Source organism: Pezoporus occidentalis, unplaced genomic scaffold, assembly GCF_034315485.1.
Source record: "Pezoporus occidentalis ecotype Australia unplaced genomic scaffold, CSIRO_AGI_Poc_V1 ctg46, whole genome shotgun sequence".
NCBI lineage: Eukaryota > Metazoa > Chordata > Aves > Psittaciformes > Psittacidae > Pezoporus > Pezoporus occidentalis.
In genome coordinates, this window is record NW_026915791.1 from 206,941 (window position 1) to 227,950 (window position 21,010).

Below are 21,010 nucleotides of genomic sequence, written 5' to 3' on the forward strand. Positions count from 1 at the left end.
CCGGAGGAAAGGGAGATCTATGGATAGTGCAGAAATGAGAAATCAGGTTAGCAGTGGCAAACCCTTTCCAGCTTTGTGCTGCCTGCCGCTCTGCTCCAGCACAGCCCTGCTGCCAGTTGCCTGGAGTCACCAAGGAACCCCTTATGAGTTGCTCAGCTTGAAAAGCAGAGGCTGGCTTGTGCCAGCACAAGCAGAACCTTGTGCCCGGTTCATCGGGCAGATGGCAAGGTGGCTGGTGGGCAATAAAGGAGGGTTGCTTAGAAAAAGAAAACATGAATGTGAGCATTTGATATTCTGCCCCTGGACACAGCTTGGCCTCAGCAGGATATACAGCAGTTTGTACAAGCCTTGCTCTTGTGTAGTGGCCACCTGTGCACTTAAGACCTTAAGAACATGTAGTTCCACCCTGGTGCCATAGGCAGGGACCTTCCCTAGACCAGATTGCTCCAAGCTCTGTCCAGCTTGGCCTTGAACATTGCGAGGGATGAGGCAGCCACAGCTTCTCTGGCCAAACCTGTTCCAGTGCCTCACCACCCTCACAGGAAAGAACTTCTTCCTTATGTCTAACTTAAATCTTCCCTTTTTAGCTGTACTAACTTAAATCTCCCCCTTTTTAGCTATACTATACTCCCTGACAAAGAGCCCCTTTCCAGTCTCCTTGTAGGCTTCCTTCAGATACTGTAAGGAAGTCTCCTCACAACCTTCTTCAGGCTGAACAGCCCAAATTTTCTCTGCCTTTATATGGGACGTCTGTGTCTGTAAAATCTACTGCTGGAAGCAATAGCCACCAAAAAAGTTCCATCAGGGTATGAGGGAATGGCTAAAGAGCTAGGGCCCTGAACAGGTGCATGAGGATAGGTAATGCCAAGGTAAGAGATGGAAATACTCACTGAAAGGGTCTAGCTCCTGGTGGGAAGCTCATGAGATGGCAGACACCTGAGGTGCTTGAACTGTACAGGGCAGAGATGTTCCTGGGAAATGCATCGTCTTCCGGGCCCCACACCAACCGTGGAGCTGGAACGTCGCTGTGGCAGCGCCCCACAGGATGCCTGTGCTTCCCAAACAGGCCACCCCTTACCTGTGCGGCAGCCAGGCCTCGCTGTGGAGCGGGTGCTGACCCTCGGAGGCCGCTACAGGAGAGTGCGGGTGCTGCCCGCTTTGGGGAGGTGTTCCCTCTTCCCCCCAACCTCCAGGGCGATCAGTAAAAAGCAGCGGCTGCTGTGAAACTGGGGAGCGCTGAGGGGGGGGCGAAGGCAGAATGGAGTTGTGGGACACGAGGCCTGAGGGAGGCGGGGGACTCCGGTGTCCCCGAGAGCGGCCATGGCCCGCTCCTTCCTGGGTTTGTGGTCCCCAGGGCGGTTCCTCCCCCGCTCCCCTCAGCGTCCCGGGGACACACGCCGACACTCGCCCGCGGGCCCCCCCGCTCCCTCAGGGCCCGCCCCAGCCACAGCGCTGGCGGAGGGCGGGCGGGGCCGTTGTCCGCGCCGCTGGGGTAACGGTGGCCGCGGGGGCCGCTGTTGGGCCCACAGTTGGGCCCGCAGAGGCGAGGAAGCTGCGGCGCCGCGCCGGCACTGCACCATGGAGCGGTACGAGAAGCTGGGCAAGGTCGGGGAGGGCTCCTACGGCGTCGTCTTCAAATGCCGCAACAAGGACACCGGGCAGATCGTGGCCATCAAGAAGTTCCTGGAGTCCGAGGAGGACCCAGTCATCAGGAAGATCGCCCTGCGGGAGATCCGCATGCTGAAGGTGGGCGGCAGACGGGCCCCCGGCCCCGCTGGCTCTCCGAGCCCCTCGCGTCATCCGCCCCGGGGACGGCTGGGGAGGGTGGGCTCCGCAGCGAACGGCACTGCTCCCGGTGTGGCGGCGGTGGACTGTTCCCCGCCATCGCGGCCGGCGTTCCTGAGGATGCTGCCCGGGAGCGGGTGTGAGGGAGGAAGCTCATCGTGAGAAGGGCCGTGAGAGCAGCCATGAAGAGACGGGGCGTCGTAAGGGGTGAAGCGAGGAGGCGGGATGTGAGGGAGCGGTATGTGAAGCGCCCAAGTCTGTCCGTTTCTCTGGCAGAAAGGCAGTGCCGGTGAGAGTCTGACCGTTCTGGCCAGGGACGGACATGCCTCGGGACGGAGGTGATCCTCCGCAGCCCACGATGTCACAGATCAGAGAATGGGTGCAGGTGGGAGCTGGGACGCTGCAGAGAGCGAGTTGCCGGCCGACCTCTGCGCGGGTGCGGGAGCACCAGCAAAGTCATCACTGTGCCCTCTTGAGCTGGGCTCTGTCCCCCATGCAGGCAGCGATGTCCTGGCCGGTGCAGGCACAGCTCTGCCCTCAGTGCGCTGTCGGCACCAGACAGGGGGACTGTTGAAGCTCTGGTAAAGTATGTGAACAAAAAGTGATCCCGGATAGCATGAGGTAGGGGACAGCCATGGGGCACAGCTCTCCTAGCTCTTTATAAATCTGCCCCAGCTCCTCTAACACACTTCTTCAGCCCCTGGTTGTGGGGGAATCTTCAGTGTCAGACCCTGACATGCAGGCAGTTATCCAGCCATGTACTGAATGTCAGGGGCTGTGTAGGCTCAGAGTTTTTCAGCTTACATGGAAGCAGCTGTAGAACCTGCACCTGTGAACCATGGCAGCACCTTGTCTTGGCTAATCATTTCCTGACTTTCCTCTGAGGACTTACCTCACATAGAAATGGGTTACTTATTCAGCCTCTGTGTTTATTTTTCTGGTAAAATAAAAGCATGAGGACATTTGCAGTAAGTTAGAGCCAAAGTCCATCAAGCATGCAGAAATGAGGAGAAACCTGGGAGAAAGAGGGAGAGGATGGGGTAAGATTTCCTTTCATAGACGTGTTTTTCAGGTGAAGTTTCTAGATCCAGAGGCTGTACCCATTGCTTCATGCTTACCAGACATTCATAAACTGGAGTTTGTTCCATCTCTTTTTGAACTGGTGTATTCATTTGGTCTCCATGGTTTCCTGAGGCAGTGAGTGCCGCAACTTTAGGAATGTCTTGTGAAAAAATATCTTTATATTTGTTATAAACTTGCTGATGGCCCATGGTACCCTCAGTTGTGTATTCCAAGAAATGGAGAGTTGTTCCCTTTTCTCCAGGGTACTCTACACCTCCATCATCTCTCCATCTCCAGCTTTCTCTTTTCCTTGCAGAAGAGCCATAGCTTTAAAACACTGATTAAAGAACCATATTGGCAGCATGTTGGTTTATTATACATTCTAAAATAATGGCTTCCAGTAGGAGTCCTTTTTACAAGAAAAGTGGCATTCAGATTAAACACAGTGCATGCTTGTAGACAGTCAATGATTTAGGATTTTGGAGTTAACAAAACCTGACAGAAATTCACAGGGAAATATGTTCCATTTTATTTAGAATTTCTTTCCCAAAATTCATAGTTCTCTGATTTCTGCACAATGTTCGCAGACTTCACTGCTTGTTGGTATTTGCATAGCATCAGTTGATTCTCGTTGCACTCAGTGTTCCCTTCCCTCGAGTTAGCTTCACTGGCTTCCTGGGAACCAATGCTTTCAGATTTGCAATTAAACACAAGATTTCAACAGGTTACAATATTTCTTGTATTTCTTTTCCAAAAATCTCTTTGTGCTTGACTTTTATAGCGCATTTATGTATAAACAAGTGGTATAAATGTTATTGCTAAAGGAATATGAAGGCCTGATTCTTTACTCACTGCAAAAACAGGCAAAATAAGCCTAGGGGGCACCCTAGAAGAGCTGTCATCCAGGAAAAAAAGGCATATTTATTTTTCAGTTGGATTTTGGGAAGAAGCAGTCTGTGTTTTTCTCCCATCTGAAGCAAACAGATGACAAGTAGCTTTATTAAACAAGGCTGGAGATGCATTAAGATGTAAATTATATTAAAGATCATAAAGGAAAATAATTGCAGAAGTCACTTTTAATGCAGATGATAAGTGCATCTTCCTTCAGGGTCCAAAGTTGACACTGCTGCCATGGCAGGATCAGTGTCAGGGCACTGTTGATTTTAACAAGTGCAGACCTGCTTGAGTAGCTTTTCAACTTTTCCTCTGTAAATAGTAACAGTTTGTTTGTTTGGTTGTTGAGGTATTTCCTGTCTTAGGCAACAAGTGTTTGTCAAGACGTAGAGAGACTGTGTTTCATCAGCAAAATTGTAAGGCCTTATAAATTATTATTCTACATAGTAAACACCTTATAGATAAGGGACTTTTGATGGCCCTGGGAGCCATGGGAGGTGGGGTGGGAGAGCGTGGTGGTATGCAGAGTCTTGAAGCACCCTGCGTGATCCTGATTCCATAGGAAAGGCCAGAAATATGTGAAAACAGCAAGTCTGTGTGTTCCCCCATCACTGCTGCTGTTTCTAGAAGGGTGTTGGTTCCCCAGCTGATAGTTTTTAGCTTTGACATTGCAAAGAAGATGAGAGAAAAATGCAATGCAAAGCTGCGTGCATATAGAAAATAGAAAATAATCCCTATTAGCCTAGCATGGGAGAATTTATAAGTTTTGGGGGAAAGCCCATGTCAGACATCTGACGTTTTTGTGGAAGGTGACATGTGGTCTTGTCACCCAAGCGGGGGACAGGGAGGGGATGCTCATCCTAGTGCTGCCAGCAACCAGCCACTGGCAGCTTTGGTAGCCTTAGAAACTGCTCTCTGAAACACCTCTCTACCTGACAGGGACATTGTTAGGATAACAGTGGCTTTGTGTGCATGCTTGCCTGCAGAAGAGATGCTGGCCCAGCCCAGTGAACCCAAATGCCTGGAGAGCCGTGTGCTTCCAAGTCCAGGCTTACTCTCTCCATAAACCGCACTCCACACACATGTCCTGATAGCCAGCACAGTCATGCTCCCAAGCACAGCATGTTCTGAAGCCTGACCCATACAACCAGCCTGTAACTGACAGAGGTTTTCCAGAGATCTCAATCTGTTACTGTTGATTTAACTTTCTTCTTGCTGTACAATCCTCACCTCTCTCTGAAAGTGGAATGTAAGCACTGCAGGGTTTATCTCCTCTGTTTCCCTCCTGCTGGCAGGCTTTCTGTGCCCAGCAGTTTGTCCATCCTGGCAGCCAGATCTGCTGAGGGTAGCAGAGGAATCAGGTGCCTGTTGCGCAGCATAGTTGATGGAGGCCCAGCTTGCTCTCGGGTATCTCTGATCAGTTATCACTGATCTGAGAACATAATATGGCAACACGCCGAATGCATGGAAAAGGAAGGCTCTGCATTATGCAGTGTATCAGGAGCTGCTGGTCTGGGCATTCAGAGCCACAGCAGCATTCTGACTTCTGTGGGGGAGTCTGAACTGGTAGACTGGGCTTTCTCTAATGTGCACGTGGTAAGTAGGTACTTTGTTCTATGTGAATATGCTTAACAGGCTAGGTAGCATGGCATGCACACAATTCCTGGGAGAATTGCTATCATTGCTGGAATTTTCAGCAGGCTTGCAGGCTGTTCTCTGTTCATCTTTTTTGAAGTGAATAAGGAAGTGGTGAGAATAGAGATACTACTAGGTAGATAGGAAAGTTTGAGAAGTGTTACAAGCCTCCTCCCTTGTGGCTTAGCAGCCTTGCCATAGGAACTGAGGGTATGCAGAGAAGTCCATCCATTATGTGAGGTCAGGAGACATGGTCAGGACAGAGAAGGTTACACTGAAGGTCAGTCCCTGCTGACACTGTTGGGTACCTTGTGCTAGAGAGGGAAGGCACTCAGTGTAAAAATACCACAGAGGACTGAAGAAGTACTCGGAAGGTCTTGGTTGTGACCTAGATTTGATCCAGATGGGTGTGAAGGTCTTTGATCTTGGCAGGTGCTTTACACAGTGTGAGCAGAATTGAAGGAACAAGCAACGTATGTAGTTAAGAGATGCTGTTTAGACAGACCAGTTCCTTGCTGCTGGTTTGCAGGACTGGAATAGCCACCTGTACACTACCAGGGATGCTGTGTGGTGTTGGCATATGGGCTTAGTGTAGTTTGGGTTCAGTATGATGTCCCCCAGAAGCAGTGAGCTCCCTGAAAGGTCTCTCTTTTCAAGAGGCTTTTATAGTGACATGCTTGGAGAAAATTACATTTTGCAAAGGGTCCCACAGTGCCCACTGGAGCACTGAAATGGCCCCTGTCATGTCCCTACTGTCGTGACAGACTGGCAATGAGGTATGGTGGGGTTTTCTACTGACCTGCTCTTTTACTCAAGCTCACTGGTTAACCTCAGGATTCAAGTTGTGGATTTCAGAGCTCCTTGCGGTTAACTGGGTGCTTCTCCAAACAGCTGCATTCCTCAGTTGGTACCCCTTACAGTTTTCTCTAGTTTTGACTCTCCTCTTCCTTCCACTTTGCAGGCTTTCCCAGATGTCTCACAGGCACATTAGAAAGTGGCATTAGCGTAACTCCTAGGCAATGCCCTTTCCAGCCTTCTTGCTTAGAAACATGTTTATTCTAAGCCTTGGTCAGGCAAAGCACTGGTGGATACAGGTCCCTGCAAGCAGAGGGGATGGTTCCATGAGTCATCAGAAAAGAAATAGCATTCCTCAGCTGGGTCTGGCTTTTGTTTGTTTTCTTTTCCGAGCACAATGTTATGCCCCTTGATTCAGGCCCTCTCCCAGCACTCCCTCAAAATGTGGGTAAAAGAACAGGAAATTAGAAGCTTCAGTAATGTCCACCCTCACCTCTTCCAAGGTGTGTTTGAACAACCATGCTGTGCTCAGTCTTTGTGTGTGGGAAGAAGCTGTCTCAGCTCCCCAGGAGAGGAAGCCTTGGTATGAGCACATGAAGCAGATTAAAAGGGAAAGGAGGGAGCAGCAATAAAAATTCTCCTAATTAACCCTCCCAGATTCTGACAATAAGTAGGTGAAGCTGAGCCCATCTGCTTTACTTACACTTACTAGAGGAGCTCTTGGTTTCTCCTAAACTTATGTTAGCCTGCTACAGGCTCTTACATGTGTGATTTCACAAGCTGTTCTCCAGGGAGAGCTGCTCTTCATTGTGGTGCAGTCGGGGGCTGCATATACAATGAAAGGTGCTGCTGGAATAGCTGTAGGCACCATGATGAATTCTGTATCTATGAGCATCTTTTCTAAGGGGCACTCACTGAAGCCAAGCTGACTTGTTACCCACAGTCAGTTCCTAAAATAACTACACCACAGGCTGAGCTATAGCTGAGCTGCTTCTTCATGTTGTCTTGTGCTTGCATAGAAGGTTTCAGCTTAAGAAATTGAGACCCTTGGGGGCAAAAGCACTGTCCCACCTCTTTACCCCACTCCCCTGTGCAGTAACTAACCACTCCATCCACTGTGTGTTACAGCAACTGAAACACCCCAATCTGGTGAACCTGCTGGAAGTGTTCAGGAGGAAACGCAGGCTGCATCTGGTCTTCGAATACTGCGACCACACAGTTCTCCATGAGCTGGACAAGCACCCCCAGGGGTGAGTGGCCTGTTTCTCACTGGGAGCTTTGAACAAAAGATTAAGGGGTGTCTATGGTGTTGCTGCTCTGCAGAGTTTTCAGAGGAATTTCATTAAGTACAGGAGAGGTTTCCCAGCCCAGTGCCCCGGACTTGCTTTGTTCCTGTGATGTAGCAATGATGTCCAAACGAATTGTGTATGAGCCTCTGCGTGTTGCTCACCAAGGAGACTGGAGCATTGAGCCTGAGTGTTTGGGTGCTCTTTGGCTGGCTTGGCAGCAGCAAACCCAAATGGCTTGGGAGCATCCTGTGTCTCACTGCAAAGAGGTTAGGGCTGCTGTGGGAGGTGGGCATTCCCCCTAGTGTGTTGCACGTCCATGTGGGCTGTGGGCATAGGGGGAGTGTCACTGAGCACCCAAATATACAAGTCTGTAGCAATGTCACTGATGATCTGTATGACAGACCAGTGACTTCTAGTGATGCTGCAGTGGTAAGGAGTAAGTTGGTGGCAGGAGTCACGAGAAGCTGTGCCTGCAACTCTCTGCACAGCCTCAGTGGACTCCCTGGTCAGATACCCTCTTCTTTAACAGGTGCTTGCACACAGTGTGAGCTACATGGGCAGAAGGAACATTCTCCAGGACAGGGTTTGTTCTTTTCACACATTATAAATGATACTCCCACTTAATAAATTGTCCCTAATTATTCATAGTGACTTGGTGCTATGGAAATGCTAAGCAGAAGTTCACAAATCATTTTACAGGCCTGGAGATAAATGAATTGCCTGCAGGAGACTAACTGGGGGTTGAGTAAACAGAGCCTGTTATTCTCTTTCTTCCTTATGGGGAGCTATAGAAGGAGAATGGAGCACACTGATAGGTAATGTCTTTGTGAGCTGATGAGCAACTTTCATCACAGTTTGAACCTGTTCACGTGGAATCTGAAGAGAGGGTGGATAACCCTCTTTGGAGAAAATACTTCACATTTACTTTCTGTTCATCAGAACAACTCCAGTGTGAATGAACATGTAACACCTGGTTGCATACTTTGCTTTTGATCTTTGCTATGGCAGATGGTCAAGTGTTTTGTGGTCAGGATTAAGGTAGGTGGGCACAGACCTCTTTGCATCATGTTCCCAGGTTATTTGACCAACTTCATCCCCTTGTCAGGCTGTCAGCACAGTACTTTCAGGGTGCTCTGGGATGTTTCTGCAAGGAAACTCCAGCATTGCACCAGCACTGTCAGAGCAAGACCTTCAGTGCTGTCAGCAGAAGGTGCCTTACAGAAAAACCCAGAATTCCTGCAAATTCTTTTGGATATTTTTTTGTTTTTAATTTGTGATGAATCAGAAGCTTTTCAGCATTAAATACATGAAATAAAATGGTATTTGAGTTTGGAAGTGCCAAGATTGTCACTTCTTCCTTTCCTGAGGTTGTTAAAGATGCTTACAGGCTGACAAGAAAGTTTAAGAACTGTTGCACAGTAATTGAAAGAGAGGAGAGGAGGCTGGATCTTTCGCAGAGTTTTCTTTCTCTGAAGTGTTTGCCAGCTGCTGGAGGGAAGAAGAGGAGATGCAAACAGAAGTAGAGCTTTATACTCTTGTAGGAACATCCTTCCCCATCCCATTTTGGTCACCTCTCCTCTCTGGACAATCAGTGACATGACAGCATTGCAAGTCGTGCGTTTATACCCCGGATATTTCACCACTTCCAACTCTGAGCAGCTGCAGAGGCAGAAATGCTTGCTGGTGTTTTGGGATTGCCAGGAAGCATGGCTGCTAAGCACAGCCACAAGGCAGGATTTGACACCGACTTTCATGTGTTGATGTGTGGTCATCAGCTGGCAGACTTCATGCTGGCTGTGATTGAGTGGTACCAGACCTGCTGGCATGCTCTTACCTGACATAAATCCTTCTATCTTGTTGCACTGACTGGATTTGGAAGTGGTATTGACATTCCTTTTGACGCTCCTGTGATGCTTGAAGGGCAGTCTCAGAGGAGAGCGTTGCTTTGTGCAGGGATGCACCTCAGCCTCAGCTCTGAAACCTGGTAAAAGGTACAAACAGGCTTCACCACCAGCCGCCCAGCATGACAGGTTAGCTGCACTGGAAGATCAACAAACTGAGGGTTATTATGTGTTTCTTATAACTTACTTATAGCAAGAAAATGTGCCTAGTGTTTTTCCTCTAAGTTTTCTGACCTGATCCTGATGGTTTTGGTCACAGAATCCTGTGCAGTGTTAGCACTCAAAAGGCCTCTACTTCCTTTTTCCTGCAACAGTGAAGTTATTTTTAATGGCCAAAATAAAAATGTGCTTTTTTAAAAACAGGGTGCCGGAACATCTAGTGAAGAGCATAATCTGGCAGACCCTCCAAGCTGTGAACTTCTGCCATAAACACAATGTAAGTCCCCTAAACAGCACTACTGATTGCTGTAAATGTGGCCTTGGAGGAATGGAGATTCTGTTGCTGTTTTCCTCATGACATGGTTTTCATGGGATGAAGTCAGATGAAATTTCCTGTTTTCAACAAGAAACATGTATCTGAAATACTGGTGTATACCCGCAACAGCTGCATTCCCTATCACGCAGGTCCCTTGGGTTTGCTGTCAAGGAATGATTTGCACTAATGACCTTGGATAAGCTTCCAGGCTGAGCAGGTATATATCCCTTTGTGTTCCCAGTGCCACTGACATTTAGAAATCTGGCTTAACATCTCATCAGCTGAGACCTGAGCAAAGTCCTGGTGATTTCACAAAAAGCCCTTCTGTTGATAGTCATAGGTATTGAATCATGACACCAGCTAAAAAAGTTACAAATATTAGATTCAATAAACCAGTTTTACAACCCCTCTTCTGCTTTCTGGAGGGAGGTGAGTGTTCTGTGAGTGACACATACTTCATAGAAAGCAGTAGGGATTCTTTAAGAAGCAGGGAAAGAAAGGAGACTTTTGTAGAAGTTCTGTAGGCAAACTTAGTTGTAATTGTCTTTGGTTTTGTTTATTTTCCAATGTGTGAGATTTAAGAGTCGAGCAGGAGATCGGTCTGGAATGGGTGTTTTGTCTTTGCTGGGAGAATTATGTCCAGTTGAACCACAGGAACTTGGCCATAGGTCTGTCTTGCTTCCAAGATCTGTTGTTTCGCTTCTTTTTTCTATTCTCCCACTCAGTCTGAAAGATTTAATGGAGTTTTAAAGCAGAGGGAACAATGAGATGCTGCAGTCTGACCAGCTGTAGATCACAGGTAATGAAGTTTTATGCAGCTGCCTTTTTTGGAACTCCATGACACCGGTGTAACATGCAGCATTTCAGTCCTCAGGAGGAGACACAGTAATCTACCAGCTTAGCTAGGAAAAGTCCGATGTGTTTGAGCTGAGGTGATGGTAGGGGAGAGACAACGTGAGCTAGACCCTGGTGATTTCAGTAGAAAACACCTTTTGTAAATTGGCAGAAGAAATTAAGGTTGCTGCTAGTTTGATCAATAGAAACTCTTTGCCAAGCCCCAATTCAGTTGTTGTGAACCTTCAGCAGGCAAGGTCAACCTCCCAGGAATCACAGAATTGCTGATGTTGGAAGGGACCTCTGGAGATCATCTCATCCACACCCCCTTCTCAAGCTGGGCAGCCAGCGCAGGCCGCTCAGAGATTTTTCCAGTCAGGGTTCAAGTACCTCCAAGGATGGAGGCTCCACAGACTCTTTGGACAGCCTGGTTTTCTTTACTTCTTCCAATCAGGTATTTATGCACATTGATTAAGATCCCCCCTGAGCCTTCTCTTCTCCATGTTGAATGAATGATGGTCCCATCTCGCTCATCCTCTCCTTAAATACCAGATACCTCAATCCCTGAATCATTTTAGTGGCCCTTCACTGGAGTGACTCCAGTATGCCCACATTTTCCTCCTACTGAGGATCCCAAAGCTGGACACAGAACTCTGGATGTGTCTCACCTGTGCTGCGTAGAAGGAATACCAGGCATGCTCTGGCATCTGCAAGGATAGATAAAGTCCCATATATAAAAGGTAGCCTTCATCTCATCTGTAAGTTTTGCCAGCAAAATCACTTGCTTGTCTACTAGATTATCAGTAAATACAGGTCATGGACTTGTCCAAGATCCTAAAGGACCTAAACACCTCTCATTAGGATCTCCTTACATATTTGTAAACCCAAGTCCCTTTTTTAGGAGTGTGTTTCACATAGCTGTTTCAAGTGAGTTGCATTTGCAGAGAGCCAGGTTAACAACAATCCTTGTTATGCAAACCTCGCTCCTCCTTCTAGCAGATTCCCAGCTAGTTCTGGGGAGCTGACTTGGTGTTGTCCAAGTGATACAGAGCTATGCAGTTGGACCTGGGAGCCTGTAGTGTCTCATCCCAAAGGTGGGGTATAGTCAGGGTAATCATCCTGCTCAGCAGGACGTAGCTTTAGCTGCTATTAAGAAATCCTTCCGTCTTCTCTTTCAGCAGGAATGATTGCCCAGCACAATGTGCAAGGGCTGTGCAGCTGAATTAAGAGGTTCTTTATCTGATGGCCAGGTTAAAGACTTGCTTCTAACCTTGGGGTTTTTTCCATTTCCAGTGCATCCACCGAGATGTAAAGCCAGAAAACATCTTGATAACAAAGCACTCGGTCATCAAACTTTGTGACTTTGGATTTGCTCGCATACTGAGTGAGTGCCACATGCTACTTATACAGGTTGTTAACACTTGAAAGCTCAAAGAAAGTGTAGGATCAGGCTTCCAAACATCAGTAAAGACTAACTTGTCTTTGATGCATGTATAAATCATCCTGTATAAAGGCTGGCATGTTTTCATAGAGAAGCTCTGCTAAAGGGCAGGAAGAGATCCACAAACCAGTTTAAAGGGAGCTAGCCCAGGCACTGGGATACCAAGTGCCTCTGTAAACAAACTTGGCCTGAGCTCCCTGCTGGTGCAGCTGAACTGCTGGTGGTGCTGACACTGGTAGGTGGAAGTTGGCCTTGGGCATCTTGGAGCTGCCCAGCCGTTGTTTATGCAATGCTGGAGACACAGCTGGAGTTCCCTGGCAGGAGGAGCCCCTCTGGCAGAAGGCACTGTCTCTGCAAACAATGGTCTCACATTTTCCATGGTAAATAAACCCCCTAATCTGGGTTTTTTTAGCTCTTGTTCAAACAAATCACGTGGGCTCTGAGAACTGACCACTGGCTGATGCAGGGCCCTGCTGTGGAGCTCTGCGTATTTTCACTGGGAGAAAAATACGGTCTTGATTTTTGCCATATCTGAAGTGTTTCCAAAGTTAGGTTTTGCTAGTGGCCAGTGACTCATTCTGTTCCTGTAGCTATTGCCTGCCCAGGAGGTGCCCCAACATGTGTAACGACTTATAGCTGCTCATCTTCATTGTTCTGATCCTATATTCCTGTTTATTTCTCTCCTTCCTGACCCCAACCTAGCTGGTCCGAGTGATTATTACACAGACTATGTGGCTACCAGGTGGTACCGCTCTCCGGAGTTACTTGTGGGAGACAACCAGTACGGACCTCCTGTAGACGTGTGGGCAATAGGTTGCGTCTTTGCAGAGTTGTTGTCTGGGGTCCCCCTGTGGCCTGGCAAGTCTGACGTTGACCAGCTGTACCTCATCCGGAGAACCCTAGGTAAGTGTCCTGGTCAGAGCCTTGGCCTTCCTGATGCCTTTGGCAGGACTACAGCTTGCCTGGAGGACTGTCCCCTGTGGTGGAAATCAGGTTTAGCCAGGAGGTGAATTTACCCAGTGGATCTCTCCTTTTTTATAAGAGCTGGGTTTTACTGGCATGACTTACATGTGTACATCTTGTTAGGAGATTGTGTAGTTGGAGTGACAGGTGCTGCTGCAGGTCCAGGGGAAACAAAGTTGGCATCTATGTGGGTGTTGACTGTTCTTCAGAAACAGATCTGTGGCTTCAGCTTGTGTGAGCCAGCAGTGCCAGACTGTGGCTAAAATGGACAGGGTTGTGTAAGTAGGATCATTGCCTGCAAACTGCCCAAGACCATCCTTCTACTCTCTGTAGCAGTGGTGGTCTCTGGGAAGCTGGCTCTGGAGCCTGGTGGTTTAAGAAAGATGTAAGATGTGTTGGGTGACCATGAGATGCCTCTCTTGCTCTTTTGGGGTGGTACAGGGTGTGAGGAGCACAAGGCCAGCCCCTGCACAGGTGGCATAGGAACAACCATCTCTGCTGCTGTCCTGCCCATCTTCAGCTGTCCCCACACAGATAGAAAAGTGGGGTGCCTGTATCAGAAAGGACCAGGGATGTTTTGCATAAAGGTGAGAAAGATCCAGGTATTTTTCAGGGTTTGGTACCAAGCAAAGCAGTCCCTGCCTCTAGATAACAAATAGTTGGATTTAGTTTATCACAGCTTTGGAGGTCTCATAAACATTGCCAGTGCCTGCGGATAGCTGTGTGCTTGGGAAAGAGAGTGTGAACACTGAAATTTGTCTGTTCCCTTTGTCTTTATTCACCAAGGAATTTTAGGAGTTGCTCCATATTTGGAACAGGGGTTAAATAAAAGAGCCATTATCTGTATGACACTTAAATTAATCTTGTCTCATTGATTGAGTTTGACCTTGGTGTGTAACATCTGATGTCTGAGGTGGAAAGGAACAACTCCTCACTTTTAGTTGAAATTTGTTGAAATGAACTGAAAATGGTAGGTTTTGCTGAGCAGTTTATAAAACCATAAAGGTGACTAATGGCTTTAAATGGAAAAGCTCCTTAGCTGGAAAAGCAGTTCAACGTTGATTGCTTCATCCTCCAGAATACATTTCTGCCAGTGTTAAGTAAGTTATCATTTATTTTTAATGATAGGGTTTCGGCCAGAAGAAATTCCCTTTTGATCCAGGTGACAGACTGAGGCAGCATTTACAGAGAAAAGCTCCTTGGCCAAAGCTGTGTAATTATGGTAGTTTGGCTGGTGTACTGCTCTTTTGTTACAGGTTTGATTTTAACGTTTAGCTTGCTCTGAGCTGCTCTAAGCTTTGAGAAAGAGACATGAAGCTGTGCTGGGAAAAAGCTACAGCTTGTTCCTGTTGGTGCTACATTTAATCTCTTTTCTATACAACATCCTCAGGAGTGTAGAGAAATAATTTCACCCAATATGAGTTAAATTTTAATGAAGTGAGAACACTTGTGGTTAGCCTGTCCCCTTCCAGCAGTCAGAGAAGCAACAACTGTTTATGCAGACAGGCTGCCTCTTGGGAACCCTTTGCCTTTGAAAATGCTGAAACACAGCATTGGCATGGAGAGCAGGCCAGCAGAGCTTGCCTCACCCTCCCTCCAAGAGAGCACATCAACAATGCTGCTCACGCTGCCAGACAGCCACCTCCAAAACAAACAGTGGCTCCTGCCAGTTGCTCATCAGAGCCCAGGGTTGGTCCATCATGTCTGATGTGAGCAGGGGAGGTAGCTGCTGGTCTGATCCTGCTTAATACTTTGGGAAGGATCCCTGGCTGAAGCTGGGTGATGTGCCATGGCTGGAGTTTCAGATCCTCGTAGGTGTTTGCACAGCACCCTCTAGCTATGATGCTGAAACATGTTCTCCTGTTCACTGATACACACATCCAGAGTTCAGTCAGCACAGAGTGGAGATCCAGGAGCTGGCACAGAGCAGACATGTTTATGCAACTTAGTGCCTTGCCCACCTCATTCCCTGGTGTTTTACCAAGGGGTCTTCTTGCTAGTGCAAATCCAAATTTGCAGTTACCCAGATAATGCAGTGATAGGATCAGATCAGGTGTTTGGCATGGGGAGATACATAGAAATATGTATTTTTTAGGCCCCCAGGTATAGTGGCCGCAGTTCATAAAAGCCACTTTGCCACACAACACAGAGCCTGGAAGATCATAGAATCTTAGAATGGTTTGGGTTGAAAGGGACCTTAAAGGTCATCCAGTTACAACCCCCTGCCATGGGCAGAGACACCTTCCACTAGAACAGGCTGCTCCAAGCGCTGTCCAACCTGGCCTTTAACACTGCCAGGGATGGGGCAGCCACAGCTTCTCTGGGCAACCTATGCCAGTGCCTCACCATCCTCACAGGGAAGAACTTCTCCCTAATATCTAATCTAAATCTGCTCTCTGTCAGTTTAAAGCCATTCCCCCTTGTCCTGTCCCTAACAGACCCTTGTCAGAAGTACCTCTCCAGCTTCTTGTCAGCCCCTTTAGGTACTGGAAGCTGCTCTAAGGTCTCCTTGGAGAGAACCCTCTCTTCTCCAGGCTGAACAGCCCCAGCTCTCAGCCTGTCTCCAGAGCTGAGGTGCTCCAGCCTTCTGAACACCTTCATGACCTCCTCTGGACTCACTCCAGCAGGTCCACATACTTCTTACCCTGTGGACCCACAGCTGGATGCAGGACTGCAGGTGGGGTCTCACAGACATGAAGTAGAGGGGGAGAATCCCCTCCCTCAGCTTGCTGGCCATGCTGCTGGTGATGCAGCCCAGAACACAGTCAGCTTTCTGGGCTGCAAGCGCACACTGCCAGATCATGTTGAGTTTCTCACCAGTGCATGGTAGCTGGGTACTGCTGCTGCAAAACGTCCTCCCACCAGCCGAATTTCTTTGAGTTGTTCACAGCACAAGGTCCTGGGCAGCTGTGACCATGGGCAGCTGGAGCTATGTGGCCCTGGCTTTCCTTCAGCACAGTCACACAGCTGTGGGATCACCAGTGTTAGAGGTGGACATTAGTTTTTGCAAAAGAAGGTTTCATCAGCTCACTTGATGTTATTCCATGTCTTCAGACATTCTCTCGGATGGTGTCAGCCTTGTCAGCTTGTTCAATGCAGGGTCTGTAAAACTAGCAAATTAATCCAACTTTGCTTTTTTACTTTCATTCTTGGTCAAAGGGGATCTTATTCCCAGGCACCGGCAAGTGTTCAGCACCAACCAGTTCTTCAATGGGATAATAATTCCAGACCCGGAAAGCATGGTAAGAGCTCTCTCCAGACACACTTCCCTTGAGCCTAAGCAATCTATGTGCAGTGCTAACCAGCAGTCTGAGTAGTGCTAAAGAGATGAAGTGTTCAGACAGAGAAGTGTTCCTGCCTCTTTCTACCCAGAGTACACATGCTGTCTGCTTTGGAATCAGAGCTGGAAAAGCCTCGCTTGCTCAGTGTGACCAGTCATTTGCTGCACAGAATTTTTTCCCTATCCAGAAGTTTTGCCCTCTACTTTGCCAATGTACACCAGAGTATTTGGAGGTGGCTGAACCCCTCTCATGACATTTTAACAAATATCCTATGTAAAAGCAGTCAGAAATGCTTAATCTCTGCTCCTTGCCCTGGTTCTGGTGGCACAGCAGCCAGCCTACCCATCCTCAGTAATGCCAGTAGCATTCCTCTAAGTGCATGAAGTGAGAGACATGTTTTGTGAGGTACAGGTCACGTTGCTGTGGAAAGCTGATTCTCTGTACCCTGATGAATTCAAAGCTGGCTAACCTGAGTACACTCACTCTTGTTTTCTCTCCAGGAGCCGTTAGAAATGAAATTCCCTCATATTTCATATTCTGCTCTAGCTCTCATGAAGGTAAGAAAACTACCACTCATGGAGGAGCTTTGCACCAAGACTTAGCAAATGCAGCCTGGTTTTGCTTATCAGCTGGTAAATGGTTTGAGAGTCAGCTACTGAATTATCAGAAATTAATTTTAAAGCAGAGCTGCAGGGGATTTGGAGAGGACTTTTAATCCACTCCTTTTTACCATGGAGGTGGAAAACATATTATTCCCTTAGTAGGATGCAGTGAATGGAAACTGTGAGGATGGAGACATTAACAAGAAGGTGCAGTTGTGGACAGTCCTGGCTACGCTGCACACTGGCACAACAGGGCTAGTGCCATAGTGGAGTCCCCTGCTTAAGAAAGTTGTTCAGTTCAAATGAAGGTTGTGGGCTGAACTGTTTGTAGAAGTTTGCTACACCATTCAATTGCAACTGTCCCTCTAGCTGCAATTTCTGCTACTGCCTTATGGCAGTTGTTGGGTATTGGCTGCTTTGCATGCCTTGTGCTGACTCTGGAAAGCCACTCTTAGAATCCATTAAGAAAAATATTAACAACTGTACCCGTGTGAATAGTCGTTGGCTTGGTGAGTAGCTGGAATTGTGCAGACCTGTTTAACGGGTGTTTCATGTGAACCATTACTTCATCTTTTTTCTAAGAGTTGCCTTCGTATGGACCCTGCAGAGAGGCAGACCTGTGAGCAGCTGCTGCAGCACCCCTACTTTGACAGCATTAGGGAAGCAGTGGATATGGGCAAAGAACATGGAAAAGCAGCTCGGAAACCAACCCGGCTGACTCAAAAGCATGTGCCAGGGGTAACATTTTCATAGTACTATTTCATGTTCTGTACCTGAGGAGGGGTTCTCTTTGTTGGGCTTGCAGGAGGTGGGCTCATGGGGGCAGTTAACGGTGAGAGCGAGCTCCTGCCTTGGACCCATCTTAATTTCAGCCCGAGGAGAAAATTAACCTCTTGGCTAAAGAGTAACTCAGTACAAACCAAATTCAGTGTGCAGCTCCACTGGGTCGCTGGGGTAAGCAGCACATCATGTGAAAGATCAGGTTTATCCAGGAATGTGCATTCCTGACAAAGAATAGCAGGATAGCTGGACAGGCTGGTGTGGCTGGTTTAATTTGGAGTTCTCTGGTATCTTTTTGGTGCTTTTGAATTCCAAGTTATGAAGATGGCAAAAATGCCCAGTTCTGTTTGTAACTGCTGATGGGATGTGATCCCTTATGTAGTTCCAGATGTTACACAATGCACTGGGTGTTTCTGCCAAGCATATGTTTCCCAGTTCAGTCTTTCCAGACGCCAGCCCAAGTCTCCGGTCCAGCCTCTGGAGGAGAGGCGTTCAGTTCTGTCTTCCTGCGAGCCACATTCCCCACGACAGCAGGGAGTTTGGAGGTGTGGGATGGAGAACTGTTACAGCGTATAAATTCCTGGATCAAACTGACTTGCCTCTTCTATATTCTGTGGCATGGGATATAACAGTAATATTTTTCCTGCCCTGGATGACTGAAAGAAAGAGCTTTAATGAGCTGTTCTGGTTCCGGTCCAGTTGTAGAAGCCCAGCTCCACAGCTCCTCATTTGAAAAGCACAGGATTACAGGATGAATACAGTTATAGCTTATATTCCATTTGAAAAAATAGAACGCATGCTTTAGTCTCCTTTCAAACAAATACACACTATGTAACTTTTCTTTCAGTTACAGTACCTGCCTCAGTTAACCAGTAGTAACGTACTACCAGCGTTGGACACCAAGAAGTACTGCTGCAAAACGAGAAAATCAAACTATCATTTCCCTAACATCTAATTGGATGGCAAATTAAAAACTATTCACTGATCAAAGTTCAAGTCATTTCACAATTTATAAAAGGAATAATGGTGGAAAACAAAATTACTGCTTGTTAGGACATACACAAAAGTGGTCTGTGACGTACTCTGGGTCAGTAACAGAAGTGATGCACAGAGAGAACTCCAAGCTCCTGTTAGTCAGTGCTCTGCGTACCAAGGAAAATACATTTAATTTGCTTTAATTCATGGTTGTGTACTGGTTTGTGGTTGTGTGCCAGTTCAGGATTACTGCAATCCAGTGCTTGCAGTGTGAGTTTAAAAGCTTTTGCCTGTTCATCCCCATATTTCAGACATGTCAGCAGAGCTGCAGCCTTGCCAAAGCAATCAGAGTCCAGCTGTGTCAAAGCAGTAACGCTGCTTTGGAGTCACTGATCCCATGAGGAACTGTGAATGCCTTGCTGGTGGGAGTAGAGGAGGTGGGAGGCTGCCTGACCGGTCAAGTAAGTTCTAAACCTGCTGAAGTAGCAGGGGTCTAAAGAGATGTCTGTCTTTCCTACCACATTTAAAGATCACGCAGTATTAAAGGTACTGGTAATGACTCAGACCTAGTGGAAGGCTCAGCGGGCACTGTTACCAGGAGATCATAGAAACAATACAACCTGTTGTTTATTTAGTCTTTTCAGAGCTTCTCCTGTGTGTTTCTTCCTTGCATTAGGAGCTCATTTTTATTTGCTGTTTCCATCAGCAGCAAAATCAATTGCCTGTAGTGTTACAGAAATCATTTTTGTCAAAACTAATTCATGAATATCATTTATAACATTGGCCAGACGCAGGAAGGAATTCTACCTAAGCAACATGTATTAGAACGATTTGTAGGTTTTGTGTAATCTTAGGACATACTACTGTGGTGATTTTGAATAAATGTAGTTTTGCCAATTTACTGGATGTGTTTTACTGCATAAAGTTTTACTACTGGGCAAAACATCCTCTTTTTACTTAAAACATAGAGCAAAAAGTGTTTTCTTTCCTCAATACTGTTCTGTGTTCAACAACTGGTAAAGCAGTTTCACTGGGACAGGTGCCATATCCTTACAGAGAGTGCCTGTCTGCCTTTTCTTTTGTGTTGTAATTTAATGTATTTTAATCTCGTACATTTTGTGCCTCAGTAGTTTTGGTTACACTCAGAAAGCTGTGGCACTGCAGGATTTTCTGCATGGATGTTCAGCCATCTAATCCTGTGTATGTGCAAAGCACTGCAGCACCCACAGGTTGTTATTAGCAGCTGATAGCCTGGCAGTGGGCTCCTGGAACCAGCCCGGTGCAGCACAGGCTACAGGTACACCATTCTTGCCTGTTCAGTGCTGGGAGGTGCCACAAAGAATCAGCCCCACAATGCAGGTAGTACAAAATGTCCTTTCCGTGGCCTGGAGTCATTTCCTTCTGCAGCCAAGCTGGCAATGAGGGACAAGAGGTGCTCAATTATGCAGAGATTGTCATGTCTGAGGCATTGCTGGGAAATCTGCTTTCTTGGAGTTTCTGTTTGCTGCCCTCCTCCCTTACGATAAAGCTAGGAACTGACTAAAACCACTTCTTCCTGAGGATGAATCACTGTCTTATTTAGCAGGAGTGAGATGGATGCAACTAAACAGGTACACAGGGCTCATTTAGTCCAGCTCCACATACAGAAAAAATGTCTGCAAGGGCATATGCAAGAGACCCCATTTCTCCATAAGTACACATTATCTGAGAGACCCTGCTTCTCCATAAACACCTCAATGTTCTGTTTGTCAGCTCAGTGCTTACAAGGAGACTACACTGCCTATTTGTAGATCACTTCATTTAAACAAAGACGTGAATCAAAGCCTGAGGAACACTTAACAAAAGGCCCTTAAGCTATTCAAACCAGGTGAGATTCTCAGAGTAAAGAGCTCCCGTTCCACAACACCAACACCATGGAATGGACGCGCCCAGCACTGCTGCTTCACTACACTGACCTTCTACCCACTGTTGTTTTGCACAAGAACTTCTGTGCAGTAAAATACTTGAGAACTACTGAGGTATCAACAGATTCCTATAAAACCAGGAATAAAGTAACTACACACACAAGTCTGCCTGCTCTGTTGTTGATCAGAGAATAGTTTAAGCTTATGTAGTTTATATAGCTTAAGTTTATATAGTTTAACCTTAATAAAACTTAATTGCATAATTTGTCAAAAGATTGTGTACAGCTTTTGAGGCAGCATTGGGCGATCTGGGCTTATTTCCATACCTGGAAATACAGTAGTGTCTACAACTTGGTTTATGCAACATACAATAAACACTATGAAATCAAATACA

The 21,010-nt window shown here is 47.0% G+C and overlaps 1 protein-coding gene across 1 annotated transcript; it reads left to right on the forward strand.

Moving 5' to 3' along the window:
- The first annotated feature begins 1,525 nt into the window (after window positions 1-1,525).
- Window positions 1,526-21,010, forward strand: CDKL1 (cyclin dependent kinase like 1). Its single transcript, XM_062635587.1, has 9 exons — window positions 1,526-1,746; window positions 7,300-7,421; window positions 9,725-9,797; window positions 11,964-12,054; window positions 12,814-13,014; window positions 16,234-16,316; window positions 16,856-16,912; window positions 17,540-17,695; window positions 18,585-21,010. Exons 1-9 carry the CDS (start codon window positions 1,579-1,581, stop codon window positions 18,690-18,692), a joined length of 1,059 nt encoding a protein of 352 aa, XP_062491571.1. The 5' UTR covers window positions 1,526-1,578; the 3' UTR covers window positions 18,693-21,010.